At 34.9% G+C, this 24,870-nt stretch overlaps 1 protein-coding gene across 1 annotated transcript in view; it reads right to left on the bottom strand.

Moving 5' to 3' along the window:
* Positions 1-19,016, bottom strand: part of LOC145814454 (serine carboxypeptidase II-2-like) — a 28,018-nt gene extending 9,002 nt beyond the window's left edge. The window contains exons 1-8 of the mRNA XM_082911267.1: positions 18,570-19,016; positions 16,527-16,634; positions 10,724-10,819; positions 10,530-10,622; positions 9,317-9,402; positions 8,976-9,239; positions 8,270-8,403; positions 7,558-7,653 (exon numbers count right to left, since the gene is read on the bottom strand). Of these exons, the coding sequence (XP_082767393.1) occupies positions 7,558-7,653; positions 8,270-8,403; positions 8,976-9,239; positions 9,317-9,402; positions 10,530-10,622; positions 10,724-10,819; positions 16,527-16,634; positions 18,570-18,846 (1,154 nt within the window). The 5' untranslated portion in view covers positions 18,847-19,016. The remainder of the gene's footprint in view (positions 1-7,557; positions 7,654-8,269; positions 8,404-8,975; positions 9,240-9,316; positions 9,403-10,529; positions 10,623-10,723; positions 10,820-16,526; positions 16,635-18,569) is intronic.
* Positions 19,017-24,870: the final 5,854 nt, after the last annotated feature.

The raw sequence follows: 24,870 nt of genomic DNA, 5'->3' as shown, positions 1-24,870 counted from the left end.
TGAAAAGAGATGTGGCTGTTTTCGTATCGAAGTGCCTTACTTGCCAGCAAGTGAAGGCCGAGCATCAGAGGCCAGCGGGTTTGTTGCAACCCTTGCCTATTGCCGAGTGGAAGTGGGAGCATGTCACTATGGACTTCGTTGTAGGTCTTCCGAGGACTCAGCGGGGTAGTGATGCTATTTGGGTGGTTGTAGACCGGTTGACTAAGTCGGCGCACTTTATTCCTATGCGCGTGAGAGATTCGGTAGATCATCTTGCCGATTTGTATATTCGGGACGTAGTGAGATTGCACGGGGTCCCAGTGACGATTGTCTCAGATAGAGATCCTCGTTTTACTGCTAGGTTGTGGCAGAGTTTGCAGAGTGCCTTGGGCACTAAGTTGACCTTTAGTACGGCTTATCATCCTCAGACTGACGGGCAGTCCGAGCGTACTATTCAGATCCTCGAGGATATGCTTCGGGGTTGTGTCCTGGACTTCAGTGGGACGTGGGAGAGGCACTTACCCTTGGTAGAGTTTGCCTACAACAACAGTTTTCAGTCTAGCATCGGTTTGGCACCGTTTGAGGCCTTGTATGGCCGACCGTGTAGGTCTCCAGTTTGTTGGGCCGAGGTGGGTGATGCACCTTTGTGGGGTCCGGAGTTGGTTAGGGAGACGACGGAGAAAGTTGAGCTTATCCGTAGGAGACTTGTTACAGCCCAGAGTCGACAAAAGAGTTATGCCGACCGTAGGAGGAGGCCTTTGGCGTTTGAGGTAGGTGATCATGTCTTTCTGAAGATATCACCTAGGCGAGGCCTGATGAGGTTTGGGAAGAGTGGGAAGTTGTCCCCTCGGTTTATTGGTCCTTTTGAGATCCTTGAGAGGATAGGTGAGGTTGCTTATCGGTTAGCCTTACCGCCGCAGTTGTCCGGGGTGCATGACGTGTTTCATGTGAGTATGCTTCGGAAGTATGAGCCAGATCCATCACATGTGCTGGATTGGAGCGATTTAGAGGTAGATGAGGATGCCTCGTATGAGGAGAGACCGGTTCGGGTCTTGGATAGGCGGGATCAGGTCCTGCGTGGCAAGACCATTCCTTTGGTGAAAGTCTTGTGGAAACATCACGGAGTGGAGGAAGCCACTTGGGAACGTGAATTGGAAGTCCGTGAGAAATATCCGGACTTGTTTATTGATATGTAATCTTGTATTTGAATTTTACATTTTGTTGAACTTAAGAGCTTTTATATATGTCTTAAGTTGTGAAACATTGAGAATGTTTGGTTTATTGAAAGTATGTTTTGGAACTTGCCTCATATGGAAGTTGAATGTAACATTATATCTGTTGAATATATTGTTGAAATTGGAAGGATAGTGCATAATGTTGATGCATGTTGAAAGTACATATGTTGTTTACATATTGTGATATGTCTCTTGTTAAAGGGATGGGATGACCGGTAATGGGTCGAATTGTTGAATGTTAAAATATAACATTGTTTAAAATGGAGGAAAACTTGTTTTTGAAAACTTGTGTTTAATTTCGGGGACGAAATTCTTTAAGGGGGGGAGGTTATAGCGATCCCGGATTTACCCTTGTTGTATAGTGATCCGGACATGTGTCCGTGGATGTTGGTAGTTGTTCATTATCTTGTTTACATCCTTTCTTACGTTGTATTTGAGTTATAGGATGTGTTGAGCGGGTTTGTTACAGGTTGGTTGAGTTTAGAAACCAAAACTAGTTGCCCAGATTTTTGGCCTGTACGCTCGAGCGGAGGTGTTGGCGCTCGAGCGTAGATTACGTCCATCCAGTATCTTGTTGTGCAGTGTTGTGAGCTCGAGCGTAGGGTTGGGAGCTCGAGCGGAGTCCTGGTTCTGCAAAAGTGCTGGGCGAGTGCATTCTGCGCTCGAGCGGGAGGTTGGCCGCTCGAGCGGAAGTCTGTGAGTGGCCGCTCGAGCGGGGTGTTTTACGCTCGAGCGGAAGACTGGGTTTAAGTCCCGAAATTGTGACTTTTCAAATCACTTTTTGCTTTCTCTTCTCTCTCTTACTTTTCCAAAATCACCATTGTTGAGCCTCTCACTCTAGATACTACCTTCTCTCTAGGTTTTGATCTAGTAGGAGTGATTTACTCACCTTTGGCCTTTACAAAAAGGTTGTTGATCGTCGAGGGCTTCTTTTTAATCTGAAAATCTCGGGTTTTGGAGCACGTTGGGTTTTGTCGTCTTCTCCTTTGGGACTCCGAATTTGAGGTAGGGATAACCTACTCCTCTCTATGGGTTTTGTCTTTAAATTTTGGTATTTTGAGATGTTGGGCTCGGTTGGGTAATTTTGTGAAAGTTTGGGGCTTTTGTGTAATTTTACAAAGGTTGGGGTTTCATTCATAATAAACCTAGATGCATGTTTGGCATGAAGAAAATAGAATGATTGTTGAATCATTGATGAAAATGGGACCTAAGGGTTGAAATGGTAATTATGGAAAATGGCCTAATTACATTGTTTAATTAATTGGGATAATTAATTGGTGAGAAATGAGGAAATGAAATGTTGATTGAATATCCATTTGCGCATTTAATTTCTGTTTTAGAAATAACTGCTTGGGGCTATCGGTGGAGGATAGTCGAGATTGTTGTAGACAATGTATGTTGATTAGGCAAACTGAAACTAATCAATGGAATGTGTTATGAAACTTGACAGTTGCTAGAATACATTAATTGTTTGTATTGTGTGATTGTATATAGAACCAGTGTGTTTATATACGTTATGTGTAGAGGAGGAGATAGGGGATGTACTCCGCGGTTTAGGGGAAGATAGGGGATGTACCTCTAAACCGGATAGGTATTTGGAGGAGATAGGGGATGTACTCCGTAGACAGAGCTCATATGCTTGTCTAGAGAAGTGAAGATAGAGCTCATATGCTTATCTTTGTGAAGTGAAGTGTGGATACAGCTTGTATGCTTATCCGTGGATATTGTTGATATACATATCTGTTGAGATTGTGGATACAGCTTTTATGCTTATCTGAATGTGAGATATAGTTTTTATACATATCTGTGGAAATGATGATAGAGCTAGCATGCTTATCTGTTGAAAAAGGGAAAATGAAAAGTAATTGGGACTTGTAAGTCGTTGACATAAATATGTAATTTATGTGATTGAATCAGTGTTGACCAACTATCAATTGCTAATGTTTTAGTCATTGTTCATGGTTGGTTTAGTGTATTTCTACTGGGCTGTGGCTCACCCTATATGGGAATATCATTTTCAGGTGCAGGAAGCATGCCACCTCCAAGGACATAGCTGGGAGGCTAGTGGCGGACATAGTTATGTCGTTTTACTGTTGATGTATTACATGTAATTTCAAGCCAAGGGCTTAATGTGTAAACGAGTTAGGACTCTTTGTTGTAACCAAGTGTTAACTTGGAAAGCTGTAAGCCCGTAGGGCATTTTGTTATGAGGTTGACATGTAATACTTATGTAACGGAATTCTAATGAATGAAAGGAATGTGGTTAGTTTAAATGTAAATGCATGTCTTATCTGGTGGGTTTATTGTTATTATTTTGAGGGCGTTACAATGTCCGGCACACCTTTTGATGAATTGGGCACGCCTTTTGATGGCACGCCTTTTTATGGATTGGGCACGCCTTTTGATGGCACGCCTTTTGAAAAATTGGGCGCACCTTTTGAGGATGCGATTTTTTAAGGGGTCCGACAAGACTCTGTAAACTGTCCCGACATTAATTTCGGTTAGCTCCTTTATGGGTCCGACAAGACTCTGTAAACTGTCCCGACATAGATTCCGGTTAGCTTCTACAAGGGTCCGACAAGACTCTGTAAACTGTCCTGACATAGATTCCGGTTAGTTTCTACAAGGGTCCGACAAGACTCTGTAAACTGTCCCGACATTGATTCCGGTTAGTTTCTACAAGGGTCCGACAAGACTCTGTAAACTGTCCCGACATAGATTCCGGTTAGTTTCTACAAGGGTCCGACAAGACTCTGTAAACTGTCCCGACATTGATTCCGGTTAGTTTCTACAAGGGTCCAGCAAGACTCCGTAAACTGTCATAACAACTGTCACAACATTGTCTGCTACAACGGTCCGACATGACCCCATAAACTGTCTTCTACAACGGTCCGACATGACCCCATAAACTGTCTTCTACATCGGTCTGACACCGCCATCCAGTGTCCTCTACACCGTTATGACACCACCATACAGTGTCCTCTACAACGTTATGACACCCCCATACAGTGTCCTCTACAACGTTATGACACCACCATCCAGTGTCTTCACCAATGGTCTGACACGACCATACAGTGTCTCCTATCCTTTTTTTATTTTTATGTATTTTCTTGTTTTGTTCCTCTCTTCAAACTCAAGTTGGTTAGTTTCTATCCTCCTTGAGTTTGCGGGGGGCTGTTAGAATTTACCTTCACCTACACCACTACCACCTCACCTACTCCACTAAACCTAACCCACTACACCACTACCACCTCCACTTCACCTACACCACTACCACCTCCACTTCACCTACTACACCTATATCTCCTATATAAGGAGCCTCTCACATTTGTACTAAAAAATCAATCAATTCAACAATCAATAATACATCTATTTTTTTACATTATGATAAATAAATCTCTTGCTATTGGGTCTAAACTTCTACAACTAAAGAACATAATCAGAGTACAATGTTATTACTTTCACAATTTTCTTACTTGAATATTTGAATATTAACTTATATCTATTTGCTTTATGTCATGTATTTTCCTTCTGCATTAGTATGTCAATATTTTGTATTATGAACTTATATTTATGAGACTATCATTTTTAATATTATAACATACTTCATTTTTTTTCCCCCTTAGCAAGTGAAAACTTATCCATAAGTATAATTTAGTAAAGTAAAGAAAATTAAATACATAAAATAATAGGAAAAATATCCATAAACTTCAAACTAGTATAAAAATTAGTACATACATTGGATTATATTTAAAAACTAAACAAAACACATCAAACATCATTTTGAACCTCACTAAATGTGATTCTGAAATAAAAATGTGTATTGGTTTATTTTCCTAAAGTTGTGTAAAGAATTCAAAAATTACGGCTCTAGTTTCCACTATCGTTATGCTACAGCCATTACACACCGCAACCGCGTCAATACTACCGATTTTGTTACGGTAGCCGCAACTGTTATTTAAAACCTAGGTCCGGGAGGACGATTGGCCGATCAACCGGTGGTCCATATTGATGCGTTGTGTGTTGATTTGGTCCCTTTCGATAGAATTGATGATAATTGTTGCATATACCTATCATAGCATGCATGCACTTGGTTATAGAGATTGTGGTGACCACGTTCTTTTGCTCAACCCCTACATTTCAGGTAAGAACTGTGGACTGGTGCATTGACTTGGGCAGGGGATTCCAATATTGTGGACCAAAGATCAGTAGGCCTACGTTTAATTTGGGGCTATGGCCCTTATGATTATTGCATTGTAATTAAATCTGAATTTGTAAATCTTATCAGTTAATAAATGAGATTTAATATTTCCTTTCAGTATTTAAATTTATGTTATCTTATGGGAGGTAGCTTGGCGTTTTAAGCATTTGATTGGTTAAACAAGAGGAAAGAAAATGGTTTTCTACCAACTATTCGCGCTTAGGTTAATTAGTTTCTCCCTAATTAATCTTTTGAAAATTGGGGTGTGATACTACAGGTGACATGTGAGCATTATCTATATCATTATCACTAGCCAAACAAATTATTCCTACTTAGATGATGTGTTCATATATTGCTTTCCACTATGTTTGCTCACTGTGAATCACTCCCAACTTCCACGAAACCATCATTTGTGATAATCTTTATTCGTGAGAATTAATCTCTTTTGTGCCTTCTTTTGTAACACAGTCAAAGGGTCTTAACTTGGTTTCATAGAACTCCTTACTCATGCTGTCATTTTTGTTTTTGCGTTGCAAATAACAAAAACAATTTATATAAAGGATACCAAGCTGTTAAAATGAGGACTTAAATGGCCGCTCCTATTTCTAAACTTTATTACATTGAGGATTGGTACAAGAGATAAAAGGACCATACAACCATACATACTCTTATTCTTCATTTTCTATCTTCCTCTTAAATATTTTTAATGGAGAAGTGCAGGTGATGGGGATCAAAATTGGTTTTTATTTCATTTATGCTTAATGTTAGGATTTCTTAATTTTAAGAGCTAATTATGTACTTTCATTTATTTTGGGATTTATTGTTTATTTCCATATTTGGACCTTTGTGGTTGGACTATAACTACTAGGCTTATTGCTATTAGGAAGTACTTCTAATGTTAAAAATAACAGTTTTGGCTATTATTTAGTTTCTTTTATATTCTGTTCCATTGCTTGTTCCAATTTCCTCTACCATCAGGTATCATCAAGTCAATCAGATGTTCTTGCTCTTCTGTATGGTTCGTCTAATCTACTCTTAAGCACGAGAAAATTTTCTTCATGCATGGGAGACAAATGTTATCTACAGAATTTATGACAGTTTTTTAAAGCGGCTACCAACTTATTCGCCCATAGCCACCTTTTTCACTTTGGCACATTTGTGATTTTGATGACATTTTTTCTGTTCATACAACCTACTCTTGCAAACTTCATGTAATCCCATGTCAAAAGAGAGAATTTCATTTTGCAATGGCTATTTTTTGACACCTTTGGCAAGAGTCTAAATACAGATAGCTACCCTCCACTTTACAAATCTATTTGCAGATTAAAGAGTGCAAATACCAAATCTCAAGAAAAATGAACATTTTCTATGATTCATATACTTACTTTTTGAGTGTTGGAGACGAGTGTTTTACACAATCTGTCACATCTCCAGAGTTAATTATATAAAGCAGATTTGCAAGAGCGATACGGACACATAATCAAACCCTATCTACTTTTAGGATTTGGGATTCATCTGTAAGAATGGAAGTTATCATTTTACTGTAGAAAAATACTGAAAAACTAGTATGTACCATGGATGTAAGGCTACATACATAGCCAAACAACCTTACTAACAATTTTCTCTTTAAATATTATCAAGGATTGCCTTGATATAAACTTCATATTTTTGATCCTATGCTTGCTACTCATTAATCCATGTCCTATCTCAGATGTACTTTTTTTTTCTGTGTATAACCTCCTTTTTTTCGGTACATGTGTATGACCTCCTTCAATTAAACCCAAAATTGTACCCTTTCAGGATTAATGACCTCACCTACAGACTCATGTCCTCGATTCAAAATAGCTGAATGGAATTAGATAGAGAAAATGATTAGATAGGAAAAAAGCAAAAACAAAAATGGAAAACAAAAAACCAACAAAAATCATGAAAGGAAATGACTGGGGAAGACCGTTCCTGGTGCTGATGAAAAATTCAAATTGGTTTTGGAGAGCATCCTTATTTCAATACCTACCACTAATTTAATTGATAAGCAAGCACAGTGAGACCAACATTAGAATATACAAAATGCATCTGCAAGCAACATGGGAAAGCACACATTCAGTAAATTCCTGAAAAGTTATGCTGAATATTGAAAAATACCTGAATATCCAAATACGTAGTCCTGAATGGATAAGTTCACGGTAGATGTTGAGCACTGAGGTAGGGGAATCCTTCCAATTTTCATTTACCAAATCACTGCAGAACAGTAACAATGTCATGGAATATCATCAAAACATACACTTCGTATGCAACTTGATGAATCAAAGCTCTCATAAATTACTGCAACCAACCCATGATAGTGACTAAAAATTCTTAAGTTGCGCTACGAAATGTACCATAGTTAGTAATAACTAAATGCAATACACACATGGTGCAATGGACATGAGAAATACAACTCTAATATCAACTTGGTCACACAATAAAAAATCTATGAACTTAATCTCCTTATTTGGATCACAATAACATCCACAAATCTCTACATGAGATCTAGGTAGACTGAGGGGCTGTTGTATATGCTTCTTCCCGAACATGTTTTTAACAGTTGGATCAAGAAAGCTGAATTCCCTTCCTCCTATTTATATATGGATTTTCTTCCAAATCATGAAAACCTTACTGAAACTCATATTATAGTACTAGGAGATAAATATGTCGCTCCACTATTATGGTACCGATAATTATTCATTAAAACATAGTCCTTGACTAAGGAATGGATTCAAGCTGACCAGACACCATAATGTTGTCCCAAATCTAGTTTATTTGTTAACCTAAGGCGATTATGTGATCAACAATTTATACCGTCAAGTAGATCTACCTGCAGGTATCCCATTTAGATGGTGCATTTGCCGGGAGAACATGAAGTGCCTTTTGAACCTCAGGTTGATTGAAGTAGACAACCGAATGCTTCTCCGTGCATGGATCGTATGTCCGGCCAATATGACCAACCACCTATCAGATTAAATTATATTTAATTAATGATCAAACTAAAAAATTCTCAAAAACTTCAGTAGCATTCGGAGAAACCTTCTTCTAGGGAAAGGTTTTAAACTTCAATTTATCCTCATGTTTGGCACACCAGGGGTAAACATGTACATCAATTCAACAAGTACACAGAATTTTAGTGGAAGCTTAAACTCATGTTGAGGAGAGCAAAACAAAATATGCTTACACGTGGAACTATTTGTGTAACCCCCTAAGGAACTCTTTGGAAAACTAAAAACACGACAAACCAATTACAAACCCTGGCCCATGCCACCAAGCCCATATCTGGCAAACATGGATCAGAAATAAAGGGTTTAAAAGATTTCAGAAACTTTTGCAAAGAAAATAATAAAAACCAATTTTGAAATGGATGACACCAGGAAGGGCTGTCCAAAATATATTTGAAAGCAACCCAACATAATGCTTTTTCTAAGCACCCTAATATTATGTGAAAGAACTCATGAGAATAAAAATAAAAATTCATTCTACAACTTATAATAAGTGAAATATATTCTTCGGTATGTTATGTACATACGTACATGGCGTCTCTTCAATAGCCGGTTTGATGAGCTAAAATTGGCAGTGCACGGAGGAGTGAAGATGCTATATGGATCAATATTTCCAAGTTCTTCACTAGCAATATCCAGAACCTTATCACACTTCTCTGAGGAGTGTATAAATGGCTGGAAGTCGCAAAAAAGATTCAGCTGCTTGTATGTCTGGTCAGAAATCATACCAGCTGACCACATAAACTCGAAAAGTCCCAAATGGTCGTGATAATCATCCGTTAAAGCATTTCCCACCTGTGTTACACATACATTAACTTACTTCATACTGCAGAAGCACAATTTTATGTAAAATTTCCAAGAAGAGTCCATACCATGTAGCCCTTTAAATTTATTGTTTTTTCCTTTTTTGCTGAGTTGTACCTCACAATGGCTTGGCTTAGCTGGGGAACATAATGTCCTGGAAGTGGAATACAGAGTTCAATTATATCAAGCCCAAAAAAAATTGTTAAGCCACTAATAAGGTGGTGCCCTGTTTGGATGTCAACATCAAAATCTTCCCCTCAATTTTTCACTATGCCTTGTATTTCCATTCAACCCAGATTTCCTTTGAGAGGAAACCCTAGACCAAAAGCTATAAGATTAAGACCATATCTATGAAATCATCCTTTCAAATGTAAATTCTTTTACTTTTTATTTATTATTTGTAGATGGGAAAATATTGAGGATGAATGTATTATCTAAACTCTTAAATAACTAAAACATTTTGATTTTGTGTTTTCAAGGATTAGAAATTTATGAAGATGTTAATAATCAGGTAAGGAGGATAATATATACAAGACACATTGGAGGCAAACCAAAACAGAGGATTTGTACAGGAAAAAATATATATATAACCGAACAAAAGAGACAGTACATTGAGAAAAGAATGATTTTCTTTTGGGGGGTGGCAAGTTGAATTCTTCCTCCAAATAAAGAAAGGAAACTTAAGGAATAATATCTCACATTCCTTCTCTCAATGTCTTCCACTTTCATTGGTCCTTTGAAATAAAACTGTTTAAGAATTTCTCTGTTCTCTTGATTCAGCTTTTAGCTCCTCTTAATGTTTCTTCTTTTCCCTGTGCTCTTGATTGAGGTCTAAAACCAAACTTAAGAACAAGAGTTTCCCCCAATACAATGACAGAATTAGACCCACCCATGGGACATCAGTGGCCATGGATGTTAGACGGAGAACCCAAATGCATTCTGACCAAACTACATAATCATTTGAATGGGCAGATACAACCACGTCAGAACATCCCCAAATGCCACCAATTTCACCACAATATTTCATGTGATGTGTTCATTGTTAGAATAGTAGAAAGAGAGAAAATAATATGTATTGTATTGAATGTATTGTATTGAATGAATTTTCCTATATAATTGAAGGCCTGTATATATTGGCTGAGAAAGAATATCCTACTAAAAACCTAACTATGACCATTCCCAAATATATCTAGGAAATCAATACTTAATATATCTAGGAATACCACATATACATTAACATTCATAAAGTATCACTTTTACAATGAATTAACAAGCATTTACCTGCATAACTCTCTCCTGTGAGATAGAAGTCTCTTCCTTTATACTGGGGGAAACGCTCAAACCAATTCAGTAAGAATGTCAGTGAGTCGGAAGCTGCAAGCCAAAGGAGAAGAAGTAAATATTCAACAGCATAGAAACAATAATATATATTTGGAACTTGGAAGCAAAAGTATGTCATACAAGAAAGGTATTACCAGTCCTTTTATCTCCATTGTTCAGCAAATCAGATGAAGTGTTCGAATATGAAAAACCAACTCCAACAGGGGAATCAAGAAACAGTACATTGGCAACTGCAAAATGGTACAATTATATTTCCTTGGAGGAACTAAAGCAGAGCTTACTTTTTGACATAAATTTCTCAATCATAAATTTCTGTGATATACTTTACAAAAAGAAATAACCAAAACAAAAATGAAAAATACTCAAGCAAGATGTAGAAATTAGAATCTGATGCAAAATGCTGGAAATTTGTGTTAATGTATATAATAAGATAGTGGCATGTATATAATATGATAGTGGTGTTGGTGGTAGATAGTGGCATGTATATAATATGATAGTGGTGTTGGTGGTAGATAGTGGCATGTATAGAATATGATAGTGGTGTTGGTGGCAATGTATATAATATGATAGTGGTAGATAGTGGTAATATATAATATGTAAGTGGCATATAATGGGTTATAATGATGTTTGTAATATCTCCTATATAAGGAGTGTCATTTGGTCTTGTAAGATAAGAAGTTTTGAATATAACAGAAATATATTCCTTCTTCCTCATATTTTCGGAGTTCTTCTTCCTCATATTTTCTAAGTTGGTATCAGAGCAACAAAAAACACAGCAGCCCTAAAACCGTCATAGCCATGTCGGCAGTCACGTCCGAAACCACTTCAACCCCTGCCGCTGCCATTCCGGTGAAAACGTCCAACTCTCACTCTGTCCAAATCACCACCATCCGCCTAAATGGTGATAATTTTCTCCGCTGGTCACAATCTGTCCGGATGTATATCCGTGGGCAAGGAAAGATCGGTTACATCACTGGTGACAAGAAGGCTCCTGCTGTTAATGATCCGCTGTTCGACAGTTGGGACGCTGAAAACTCCATGGTTATGACATGGTTGGTCAATTCCATGGAGGAGGATATAAGCTCTAATTACATGTACTATACTACTGCACAAGAATTGTGGGATAATGTTAGTCAGATGTATTCTGACCTAGGAAATCAATCTCAAGTTTTCGAATTAACTTTGAAGTTGGGAGAGATTCGTCAAGGAGATGATTCCGTCACCAAATATTTCAATTCGTTGAAAAGGTTGTGGCAGGATCTTGACATCTTCAACACATACGAATGGAAATCGGTTGACGACTGCAACCACCACAAGAAAACTGTGGAAGACAGCCGTATTTACAAGTTTCTTGCCGGCCTCAACATTGAGTTCGAAGAAGTGCGAGGAAGAATTATTGGCAGACCTCCTCTCCCATCCATTGGCGAAGTATTTGCCGAAGTCAGAAGGGAAGAGAGTCGAAGGAGCGTCATGCTTAAGAAAAAAGGTACTGGTGAATCAATTGAAATTTCTGCTTTAATTAGCGATGCTGCGGCCAACAAGGCTGCAAATTACCAGCGCAGGTTTGATGATAAGCCACGGGTCTGGTGTGATTTTTGCAACAAGCCTCGCCATACACGCGAAACGTGTTGGAAGATCCATGGCAAACCTGTCAACTGGAAAAGCAGCAAACAAGGAGAGAAGAATCGTGGCTTTCCTACCGCTAATGAAGCCGATTCAGGTCCCTTCAACAAAGAGCAGATTGATCAACTCTTAAAGCTGATAAAATCTAACTCCTCATCCGGTACTCCTAGTGTTTTGTTGGCACAAACAGGTAGAAATCCTAAAGCCTTCTCTTGCCTAAACTTCTCTCCGTGAATCATAGATTCCGGTGCCTCCGATCACATGACTAGTTTTTCCCATTTATTTAGTACCTATTTCCCTTGTTCTGGTCATGACAAAATCAGAATAGCCGATGGTAGTTTTTCACCTATTGCAGGAAAAGGATTTATTAAACTAACTGAGAAAATTAATCTCAATGCTGTTCTTCACGTCCCCAACTTAGCCTGTAACCTTTTATCTGTCAGTAAACTATCTAAGGATTCTAATTGTCGTGTTACATTTTTTGAATCCCATTGTGAATTTCAGGACCAGAACTCGGGGATGATGATTGGGCGTGCTAGGATGCTTGAAGGTCTTTACTACTTTGATGAAGTACCTGTTAGTAATAAAAAAGCTCAGAGCTTTAATAGTACTAGTTCAATCTCTGTTCGAGAAAAAATAATGTTATGGCACTATAGGCTAGGACATCCTAGTTTTCTTTATCTGAAACATTTATTTCCAGAATTATTTAAAGGGATTGATTGTTCTTCTTTTCATTATGAAAGTTGCATTTTTGCAAAATTTCATCGCTCTACTTATTTGCCAAAACCTTACCAGGCTTCCAAACCTTTTTATTTGATTCATGTGATGTTTGGGGCCCTTCTAAAATCACTACTCTTTCTGGTAAAAGATGGTTTGTTACATTTATTGATGACCATACCCGCCTATGTTGGATTTATTTGATGAATAAAAAATCTGACGTGAAAAATTTATTCACAAATTTTTACAATATGATTGAAAACCAATTTCAAACCAAAATTGGTATTTTACATTCTGATAATGGAACAGAATATTTCAATGAGCAGTTGGGTGAGTTTTTGGAAAAAAAAAGGGATTTTTCATCAATCTACATGTCGGGATACCCCTCAACAAAATGGCATTGCAGAACGAAAAAATAAACATCTACTTGAAGTAGCACGTGCTATAATGTTTTACATGCATGTTCCTAAATATTTATGGGGTGAAGCAATTTTAACAGCCTCTTATTTGATAAACAGGATGCCTACAAAGGTGTTAACATACAAAACACCTTTTGATTGTCTCAAAACTTTTTTTCCTGACACGAGGTTGTTTTCTGATTTACCCGCCAAAGTTTTTGGATGTACTGCCTATGTTCATGTTCCCAGTCAATTTCGTTCAAAACTTGACCCCCGTGCTATAAAATGTGTTTTTTTGGGTTATTCCTCAAACAAAAAGGGGTATAAGTGTTTCGATCCTCAAACCAAGAAATTTCATGTGAGTATGGATGTGTCATTTGTGGAAACAAAATCCTATTTCTCCAACACTTCTCTTTAGGGGGAGACAAGTGGAGTAGAAGATCGTTTTTGGGATATTTCTATCCCGCTCCCCAATGTCATTTATCCTACACAAAAACCACATCTGTCTGATAATGATCACTTAGGAGAACCAAGTTCTATGGTGCCTAGTCAAGAAGATTCTTGTTTAGGGGGAGAAGTACTACAAAATGATCTAAATCCTAAGCTTCAGGTTTATTCTAGGAAGCGATTTCAACTGAGGAATAATGACCCCAATGTCCATCCTAATGACCCGAATGTCCACCCGAGTTCTGGCATCGAAATTTTAGGTAATCCTATTCCTTCTATTTCCGACCTTGATGTTCCTATAGCAATTAGGAAAGGTGTCCGAAATTGCATTAAACATCCTATTGCAAATTACCTCTCCTATCAAAGACTGTCTAAAAACCATAGAGCTTTCACATCTAGGATTTCACACTTGTTTGTTCCAAGGAATATACAGGAAGCATTGGATGATCCGAATTGGAAATTAGCAGTCATGGAGGAGATGAATGCTTTAAGGAGAAGTGGTACTTGGGAGATAGTTGATCTACCCAAAGACAAGAAAACAGTTGGGTGTAAATAGGTGTTTACGATAAAATGTAACGCAGATGGAAGCGTTGAGAGATACAAGGCGAGACTGGTGGCTAAAGGCTTCACTCAAACTTATGAGATCGACTATCAGGAGACGTTTGCTCCTGTTGCTAAAATAAATTCCATCAGAGTACTGTTATCTCTTGCAGCAAATTCAGATTGGCCTCTACATCAACTTGACATTAAAAATGCATTTCTCAATGGTGATCTTGAAGAGGAGGTGTTCATGAGCCTACCGCCGGGATTTGAGCAGAGACTTGGAAGCGACAGAGTATGCAGATTGAACAAGTCATTATACGGACTCAAACAATCACCAAGAGCGTGGTTTGAACGCTTTGGGAAGGCAGTTATCAGTTGTGGCTTCTCGCAGAGTCAAGCAGATCACACAATATTTTATAAACATTCAAAAAACAGTAAAATTGCAATTGATTGTTTATGTTGATGACATCATTTTAACTGGTAATGATGAAGCAGAGTTAGCAGCCCTCAAAGAGAAACTCGCAAAAGAATTTCACATTAAGGATCTGGGAGCCCTCAAGTATTTCCTCGGAATGGAATTTGCAAGATCCAAGGAAGGTATATTCGTTAATCAGAGAAAATATGTTCTTGATCTCCTTGGAGAAACAGGTATGCTTGGTTGTAAGATGGTGGAGACTCCGATCGAGCCTAACTTGAAGTTACAAGCTGCTAAGGCTGAAGAAGTCAAAGAGAGGGAACAATATCAGCGACTTGTAGGGAAATTGATTTACTTGTCTCAAACGCGGCCTGATATTGCCTTTGCAGTCAGCATGGTAAGTCAGTTCATGCACTCACCAGGGGCAGAGCACTTTGAGGCCGTTTATAAGATCTTAAGATATTTGAAAGGAACTCCAGGGAGAGGCTTACTGTTCAAGAAACATGGACATCTTCAAGTTGAAGTATACACAGATGCAGACTGGGCAGGAAGTGTTACAGACAGGAGATCAACATCCGGATACTGCTCTTTTGTAGGTGGGAACCTAGTTACATGGCGGAGTAAAAAACAGAATGTGGTAGCTAGAAGTAGTGCAGAAGCAGAGTTCAGAGCTGTTGCCCATGGAATCTGTGAAGTAATGTGGATTAAAAGAATTCTTGAAGAATTAAAGCTTTCTCACCCGACACCTATGAAGGTCTATTGTGACAACAAAGCAGCTATATCTATAGCTCATAATCCAGTTTTACATGATCGCACAAAACATATAGAAGTGGATAAACATTTCATCAAGGAGAAAATCAATGCTGGCATAATCTGTATGACCTACCTTCCAACAGGTGAACAATTAGCTGATGTGCTAACGAAGGGACTACACAAGAAGCAATTTGATAAGCTGACTAGCAAGCTGGCTATGGAAGATATCTTCAAACCAGCTTGAGGGGGAGTGCTGGAAATTTGTGTTAATGTATATAATAAGATAGTGGCATATATATAATATGATAGTGGTGTTGGTGGTAGATAGTGGCGTTGGTGGTAGATAGTGGCATGTATAGAATATGATAGTGGTGTTGGTGGCAATGTATATAATATAATAGTGGTAGATAGTGGTAATATATAATATGTAAGTGGCATATAATGGGTTATAATGATGTTTGTAATATCTCCTATATAAGGAGTGTCATTTGGTCTTGTAAGATAAGAAGTTTTGAATATAATAGAAATATATTCCTTCTTCCTCATATTTTCGGAGTTCTTCTTCCTCATATTTTCTAAGTCAAAATAACAATAACAAAAATGAACTATTGTGAAACATGTATTTGATGAAAATGTAGATATATTTGTCAATGCTCCTGTGCACAAATAGAACTTGATACTTATTCTGTAGTATTCTTAACTAAAACAATGAGATGCAGTCCTAGATATTAGCATTGGATTAAACATGATATAACCCTTGGATTTGCAGGTAGACAATAATGTCCATCAGAAGTGGCTGGACATGCAACTAAATTACGATATCAAGATCTCTAAATGTTTTGGGGGAAAATATAAAAATATTAGATATCCTTTAGTTGTATTTATATTTCTTGTTACCAACCTACTGCTCAACCTAGGGATTTTGAACTTATATACTACTTGTGCAGCCCATGAATCAGAAGATATCCCAAAAAATAGCGACTGATTTTGCAGATGTTTTAACTTAATATATTTTAAAAAAATTCACAAGAGCCTATATACCTTGATTCCAAGCATAAGGGTTCAAATAAAGAGTCTTCCCATCTTTCTCAATGTGAAAAGGTCCAATTTCCTCAGCCATTCCATAAGCGATTGATGAACAGCCAGGCCCTGAAGAAACAATTTTTGGGTCAGCAAAACTATTTTATATAATATTAGCTAATGATATTAACCAGACTCAGAAACCAAAAAACTATCAACCATAAATGTCAACAGGAATGAAAAGAAAAGAAACACTACAATTTAGAAAATTTTCATTAAATAAACTCACCCATTTGATCAATTAAGAGATGAGAATTAAACACAACTAAGTTACGGATACGCATACTCTACATCCAACATATAAGCATATGCTGGCACAGACAAACAGAAACACATGTTTAGGAGGAGAAAGAAATAAACATGCATAAATATGAAAAATAAAAGAATATGAAGACTGATTGGTTTTGTTTTCTAAAATTTTTGGCAAACATGAAAAATAAATTTTCGAAAACCGTTGTGAGGTGCCTTCTAATTTTTACCGTGCACTTAAATTTACTATAACCGTCCTTTTATAGAGGGTGGAAGGTCAAGACCGGGATTGAGAGTGTGACAAGATTGTTGAGGGGTTTAATTGAGATTGCGAGATTCAGGGCCCTGCTATGAAGCATGGGTACTTTGAAAAACATGCCGTACCCGTACCGGGTACTTACCGGTGTACCGTATCTCGTATGGTACTTCTGCATACGTACCGGGTACACGAAATACGTACCCAAGTTTTTTCTTCTTAATTTTTAACGTACCCAGACGTACCTAGTATATATCTTAGCCGTACCGTACCTCAGTTGAAACAATATTTTTCTTCTATTACAGTGATAAAACTCACTTCACTAGATTTCTTTTTTAATTTTTGTTTTATGCTTAACATGATTTTAAAATTAAAGTATGATTTGTAAGTTATTTAATATATTGACATTTAATTTTGATTTATACTTTTCCTTTTGGCATTAAATGTTAATCATAGGTTGGACCTTAACAAATTAAACTATTTAATTAATTTTTACATTACTCTAAATTAAAAATAAATATTTTTTTATTAACGTACCAAGCCGTACCCGTACCCGTACCCTATTTTTTTTGAATTTTACCATATCGACGTACCCGTATCGTACCAATACCAGTACTCGTACTCGTACCCGTACCTATGCTTCATAGGGGCCCTGTAATCCTTTTATTGTGCATAGTGGATTTGAACTCCTCCCTGACGTAGGCATATTACTGAACTATATATGTCTTGTGTTATGTCTGTTTGCTTTATTTGGCTGTACTGTTTCCTGATTAGAACCATACCATTTCTGCATGAGTAATGCTAGAAACTCAAAATATTCTACCAAAAGTTTTACCAAATGTCTCACATGGGTGTGGGACCCACAGAATGTGGGTCCCATGTGAATCCCACACCCATGTGAGACATTTGGTAAAATTTTTGGTAGAATTTTTGGGGCCTCTAGCATTTTTGTTTCTGGATAACAAAATGATGGGCATTTTTAGGTGCCCACGAGAAAGAAAAAGATGCCCATTGGCTAGCTTCAGCTCATCTAAAGGGAGCTTTATCTTTAGATTGGGTTAGGAATCCTCCTTCTTTCCTGTAGGATTTGTTGCCTTCTCAATTCTCTCTGTATCCCGAGGGCATTTCCTAGTTCCAAAGCTAAATAAATAAATAAATAAATAAACAAAAATAAAAATATTTGATGGCCATTTCCGAACTTTTCGTTACTTCTGTTTCAAAAAACACGAAAAATGAAAATACAGAAGACAAAATTGATTCCAAACAGGCCCTATCCATCTAAGCATACACACACATATACATACATATATAAGCTCATACTTATCTAAATACATAGTATATGAAGATAAATTCAAATTACTGGGCAGAAAGTAAGAAGGAATTGAAAACTGTACACCATATATCACTAAGACAAATTATAAAGAGTTTACTTGTCATACAACTACAAATCAAAACATCAAGAACAAACAGGGTATATTTGTAATTGAAAGATATAATACCTCCATTAAGCCAAAGAACCAGAGGCTTGGAAGAAGGGTCATCAACAGCCTCAACAAACCAGTAAAAGAGTGCCCTCCCAGATTCCTCATTGACTGTGACATACCCAGAATAGTGTGCAAAGCTCACATCAAAGGCTTGGCCTGGAAGGTTTGAAACTCTGTCTAACAACTGTTGGTTATGTGGGTCCGAAGAAAAACTATTGCTACAACTGCCTATGCAAAGATTGGTGATGAAAAAATAGACGCAAAGCACAAAACCCCATTTCAGATTTGACATCTGTGTGTGGGGTTTTGTGAACAGGATTGAGAATATGGAGATTTTGATTGGGGAGAAAAAGAATATGATGCTGAAGATGTACTATAAGATTGGGTATTGGGAAGAGGAAAAGGTGTGTGGTTGGGTCAATGATCGTCTGTTAACGTGTATTTGCTATTCCCACGCTATGTCTGTTGGGTGATGTTGGAATATTAGTGGGTTGGGAGGGTAATGCTACATGGGTGCGGGGTTCGTAATTTTGTGGGCTTCACATTTATATGAGATATTTGGTCATTTATTTAGTAAAAAATTTAGGACCTCTAATATTTTTCGGAAGTAAATAAGTATATTTTTTATTTTTTTAATAGAATATGAGTTGGGTATGAGTTAGGTTTCAAGTGAAGTGATAGAGAGATGAGATGATTTAAATAAGATAATTTAACTTAAATAAAATAGTAATTTTTTGACTTTTTTAATTATGATAAATAAAACCTAAATAATTAAATATTTCATATGAATGCAGAACTTGTAATTTTATAGACAACACTTCTATATAAAATATTTATTCATTTATTTAGCCTATGTTTGAAAAGTGGGTTTTGTGACTCTTTTTTTTTTTTTTTTTGTTAAAATAGTCACAAAAAATAAAATAAACTTTTTAGTCTAATATAAGATAAAACATCACATCTAATCATTATATTCTTTCTCTCACAAAAAAAAATCAAAAAAGTCGAAAGTCGTACCCAAACCACGCTTTTTAGCCCAAGTTAAAATAGTCAAAAAAGTCAAAAAATCAACCCTCTTTCCAAACGAAGCCTGAGTAGAAAATTTGAGATCTATAATAATTTTTTTTTATGTCTATTTGCTAGGAGTGAGCATGGTCCAGATTGGACCGGATTGGGATAAAACCAAGACCAATCCGTTATTTACGATTCCTGAAAAATTGGCACAAATCCAATACGTTTAAATTATGGAGCCAATCCAAACCAATCCATTTAAACACGGATTGGATCGGTTTAGGACCATGGATTCACATAATTAAATAACAAAAAAATATATATATAACACTTTAATTTCATAAAAACATAAATATAGCGCTATATTAGTTTCACAATAGCAATATGTTTTTCTACAATAGCGACATATTATTCTAGAATTTAAACAACCATAAGAAAACTGATTTGAACAGAAGAATTTAGACCATTATAAATTAAAACTAAAAACTAACAAACAAAAGTAATAAAAGAAAATATTATACGGGTTTAGGTTTGAGTTTAGGTTTTATATAGAATAAGAGAAGCTACTATGAGGGTGGATGTATAATAAAAATATAGATTATTTGCATACGGTTCGGATCGGTTCCAATCCGAAAACCGTGGCGTTCAATCCGGAACCAATATATGGATTACGGATTTTTAATTCTTTAATCCAGAACCGAACCACGGATTCAAAAAACCAATCTAAACCTATCGGATTGGACTAGATTGGATCGGATTACGAATTTCACGGATTCCTTACTCAGCCCTACTATTTGCTGATAATATCAGGGATCACTTCTGATTGGTCAGCTGACAACAGCATTTTCTCTCTGAAATATTGTGGAGAATTTATATATATCCCATATGATCATTAATTCTGTCATTTTCTTATTTAATCATAGTTAATTTTTTTAATTATATCATTATTTGAAGATATTTTATTATGATTTTTTTATATTTGATTATGAATTTTTTTTAATTATAATTTAAAAAATATAAAATTATATTATTTTCTTCTATAATTATAATGTGTATATGATACTCACCTAACTAATTGTGAGAAAAAAAACTAGATTGTATTATGTATGCTAGAGGCCATAAGTTACCTAACAGTCGAATGCCTTATTCTCCTTGAGCATGGCTTTCCCTGAGGGTTCAATTTTGAATAATTAATAAAATCTTTCAAATGGATCAATTTTTAGAGAGATTCGGTGAGAAATCTTTTTTTCTTTTTCTTTTTTTTTTAACAGGTGAGAAATCTTTTTTTCAAATACTTGTATTTTAATTAATTGATAATATATTCTTATATTTTAATAAATTACACATTTGATTTACTAAATCTTAATTCTTATATTTAAGATATTTTATGAATAATTTGATTCTTATAAATATTTTTTAAATACTTAGCAACTTAGTGATGTGAACATTTATATTTGACAATATTCACATTGATAGTATGAATTTTCACATCACAAAGCATTCATATTGTCAATCTAAATATTATTATTAGGGATATTTTGTAACTATGTCACTTAGCCTCCGTTTGGGAAGTGGGCTGACTTTTTGACTTTTTGACTATTTTAGCCTGGGGCTAAAAAGCTTGGTTTGGGAAGAGTTTTTTGACTTTTAAGCTTTTTTGACTTTTTTTTGTGAGAGGGGAGTGTAATGATTATGGGTTGGATTTGATGTTTTGTTTTTTGTGACTAAAATAGCCTATTTTATTTTTTGTGGCTATTTTAGCCCCTAACCCACCAAAACCAACTTCCCAAACTATGCCTAACATAAAAAAAAAAATTTAGATTGAGTAGAATATAAGTAGTTGACGAGAAATTTACAAATAAATGCTCGCAATTCTTTATATGTTTTAAATAAATTATTCATGTAAAAAATTTGGATTAACACACGTTTGTATTATATTCATCTTAGAAATAAAATAAAATAAAAGCCCCACATCTGATTGGTCAGCTGATAGCATCTTCTCTGTTGCCAAAAATGTTCGTACTTTTTTTTAAAATTTTTTTAATAAATTATAAATACACCTTTAAAGTTTGCTTAAAATATAGATTGCTCCTATTGTTTAAAAAATTATAAATACCTCGTTATTAGTATTTTTTTATTTAACAGAATTAATTAAAAAATAAAATTCATAATTATTTTACTATACAATAATAAAATTACCTAAATTATTAATTGAAACATATTTCTAATATCATTAAAAGCGGTTAATTGACTTGATAATATATTAATAAAATTGACGATTTATTATGAGATTAGAAACTTCAGGAATGGAATGTAATTTTCAAAACTATAAAAAACGATTTGTATTTTAATCAAATCTCATGAGATGTATTATAATTTATTTTTATTTTTTTTTAATTTAAGAAAATGTTTGTACATTAATTATTAAGAAAAGCCAGAAAAGGAGAAAAAGGAAAAAAAGAAAAAAGCAAGGACCACTTATGATTGGTCAGCTGATAACATCTTCTCTGTTGCCAATCACTAAAAATGTTTAGGGGATATAAAATTTTCTACTAAATAAATAACTAAATGTCTCATATAGATGTAGAATTTATAGGTCTCGTTTGGGAAGTGGCTATTTTAGTAGGCTATTTGACTTTTTGGCTATTTTAGTAGGTTATTTTAGTTTTGTGTTTGGGAAGTTGAGTTAAATTTTTAGGTTGATTGTTGTATTGAAAAATGTGTTTGAAATGATGTTTAAATTGAAATTACAAATTTACCCTTCACTTTATTTTTTAAAAAAATTGAGGAATAGGGGTAATAATGTAATTTAGCAAACCTGCAGCCTACACTGTTGGTGGCAGTGTAGGCTGCACTGCTGCAGCAGCCGACCAACAGTCAATTTGTTTTTTTTTTTTTTTTTTTTTTTTTTGAAAATCAAGAAAAAGTTTGCTACAGTTAGGCTTTTGGGCTGATTTTCAATTTTAGGCTATAATAGCCTAAATCTCAGGTTGCCAAACAGCGCCAAAAACTCTACACCTATATGAAATATTTGATCATTTATTTAGTAGGAAATTTGAGGTATATGGCATTTTCTAAATGTTTGCACATTTTTTTTTTCCAGAGAATGTTTGTATAAATGTTTGTACATTAATTATTACAAAAATTAGATTGTAGATTTCGTTTGAAAAGTTGGTTGATTTTTTTGTTTTTTAACTATTTTAATTTAGAGCTAAAAATCTTATTTTAGTTGAATTTTTTTGATCTTTTGACATGTATGAAAAAAAAATGAAATAATTATAATTTAAACATGAAATTTTATTTTATTAATTTTACAACTTATTTTATCTGGTTTATTATTTTAACTCCCAATTTCACTTTAATCCCATGCCAAACGAAGGCATGCTATTGGTTTAACAACAATGATTCATCCCACTAAAAATATCACCACTAATAGCACTAATACATTAAAAAAGTAAAAAAAAATAAAAAAATACAACTCCAAAACTAAAACATCACATCATTAATGGCGGGACCCACTGCCACCTAATTAGTGGGAGCACTAATTAGTACTCCCAAGCATTTTTCATTGGTTTAAATCCTATCTGAATTTCTTTAAGAATTAATTATAATTTTTACTTTTATAATTTTACTTTAATTTTTATTATTTTAATTTCTATAATACACATTCTATTATTCTCTAATTATAATGTTTGCGGTCATCGGTTATGACCAAATGTGATATTAATTAAGACTTGATTATAATTCATTATAGTATTAGTTATGATTCACTGTGATATTAATTATAACTTATTGTAATTATTATTTTGTTATGATAAAAAATATCTTTGGTTATATCTTATGTGGTATTTGCTTATATCTTAAAATGTAAGTTATGACATTTCTGATATATTTTAAGTCTAATTTTAATTTAATTTTTTTGTCTAAATTTCTGTTAATTTTATCTATGTGTACAGCTTAAAAAATTGACAAAATATTTAAAAATTATTAATTTTAACCTTCAATTTGTATTGAATGATCAAATTCAAACTAATCTCACAGTATAGCGACCAAATTATTTAATTTAAATTTATAAAAATTAAAATAAAATTTAGATCAAAATACTGAAGAAAAAAAAAAGTAATTAACCCTTTCTGTAATTCATAAAATTTCATTTTTAAATGGTTTAAATTTTTTGGACGATATGGACGATAGGTGAGATTGTTGATAGTTGACATGGAACTCGTTGTTGTTATTTTTTTTTTAATTTTTTTTTTTATTTTGGTATTCAAAATTTTTAAAGAGAAATATTAGTTATAGCCGATTTTATTTCGTCACTTTGTTTCACTTTTTAGGCTTATTGATTCATTAAACTATGTAATAAGTACTGGAACTTATCATGCTAAGGTTTTTTTCAATGTAGTTTTTTTAAGGTGAAAATTGATAATCAAAAAAGTAAAAGTAAAATATACTTATTTTTAAATATTTAGATAATTAACTATTTTTTAATTTATTTAAAAGGGTTGGTATTAGTACTTACCTAATTTTTTTGGACTATCTATTTCTTTGAACTCCCACCACCTTAAATCTTAAATTTTAATAAGATTTCTTTGAACACTCCACTTAATACTAAGGGGTTGTTTGGAGTGTCCTAAATAAGTGCACTTTTTATCTTTTTAAACTAAAAAATTGAGGTTGAAAATATAGATGTTTGGGTTAACTTTTTAACTTTTTATGGAAAAATGTGTAATAAAAAATTGTAAAAATTGATTTGTAGGGAAAAATTCGAATTGGGAGTTGTGTAGCCGTAATTGTTGACTTTTGGTAAATAATGTTAATTTTTTAACTTTTTGAGTAACTTTATGGCTTTTTGACTTTTTTACAAGTTCTCAAACTTGGCCTAATTTTACCCATATTCGTAATATCATCACACCTAAGTGCTCACCCACCTGATTTTACACACCCTCTCTTTCAGTAAATGATGAACGATTGAGAGACGATTGAGAATGACAAACAATTGAGAGACGATTGAGAATGACAAACAATTGAGAGACGAATCGACTGTCCCTCTCTTCTCTTTCTCTCATAAATGATGGCCTCTTTCTCCTTGTCACTGTGAATAACGGTATCTCAGTTAAAAATCTCTTCGACAATCTCTTTCTTCTTCTCTCAGGTAACCTCCAACTCCTCATTACATATTATTTTTTTTGGTTTATTTCGAGGTAAAACCCTCGATACAGGGGGTTTTAGAAAGAAAACTCTCAGAAAAAACAGAAATAGGGAAAAAAAATTCCTACAAAATGGAACCGTATGACATTCCAATGCCGAA

The sequence above is a fragment of the Camellia sinensis genome, unplaced genomic scaffold (assembly GCF_055761805.1).
Source record: "Camellia sinensis isolate YWXY unplaced genomic scaffold, ASM5576180v1 Unanchor10, whole genome shotgun sequence".
In the NCBI taxonomy this organism is placed as follows: domain Eukaryota; kingdom Viridiplantae; phylum Streptophyta; class Magnoliopsida; order Ericales; family Theaceae; genus Camellia; species Camellia sinensis.
The sequence above is the reverse complement of the archived record's forward strand: the minus strand, read 5'-3'. Positions and strand labels throughout refer to the sequence as shown.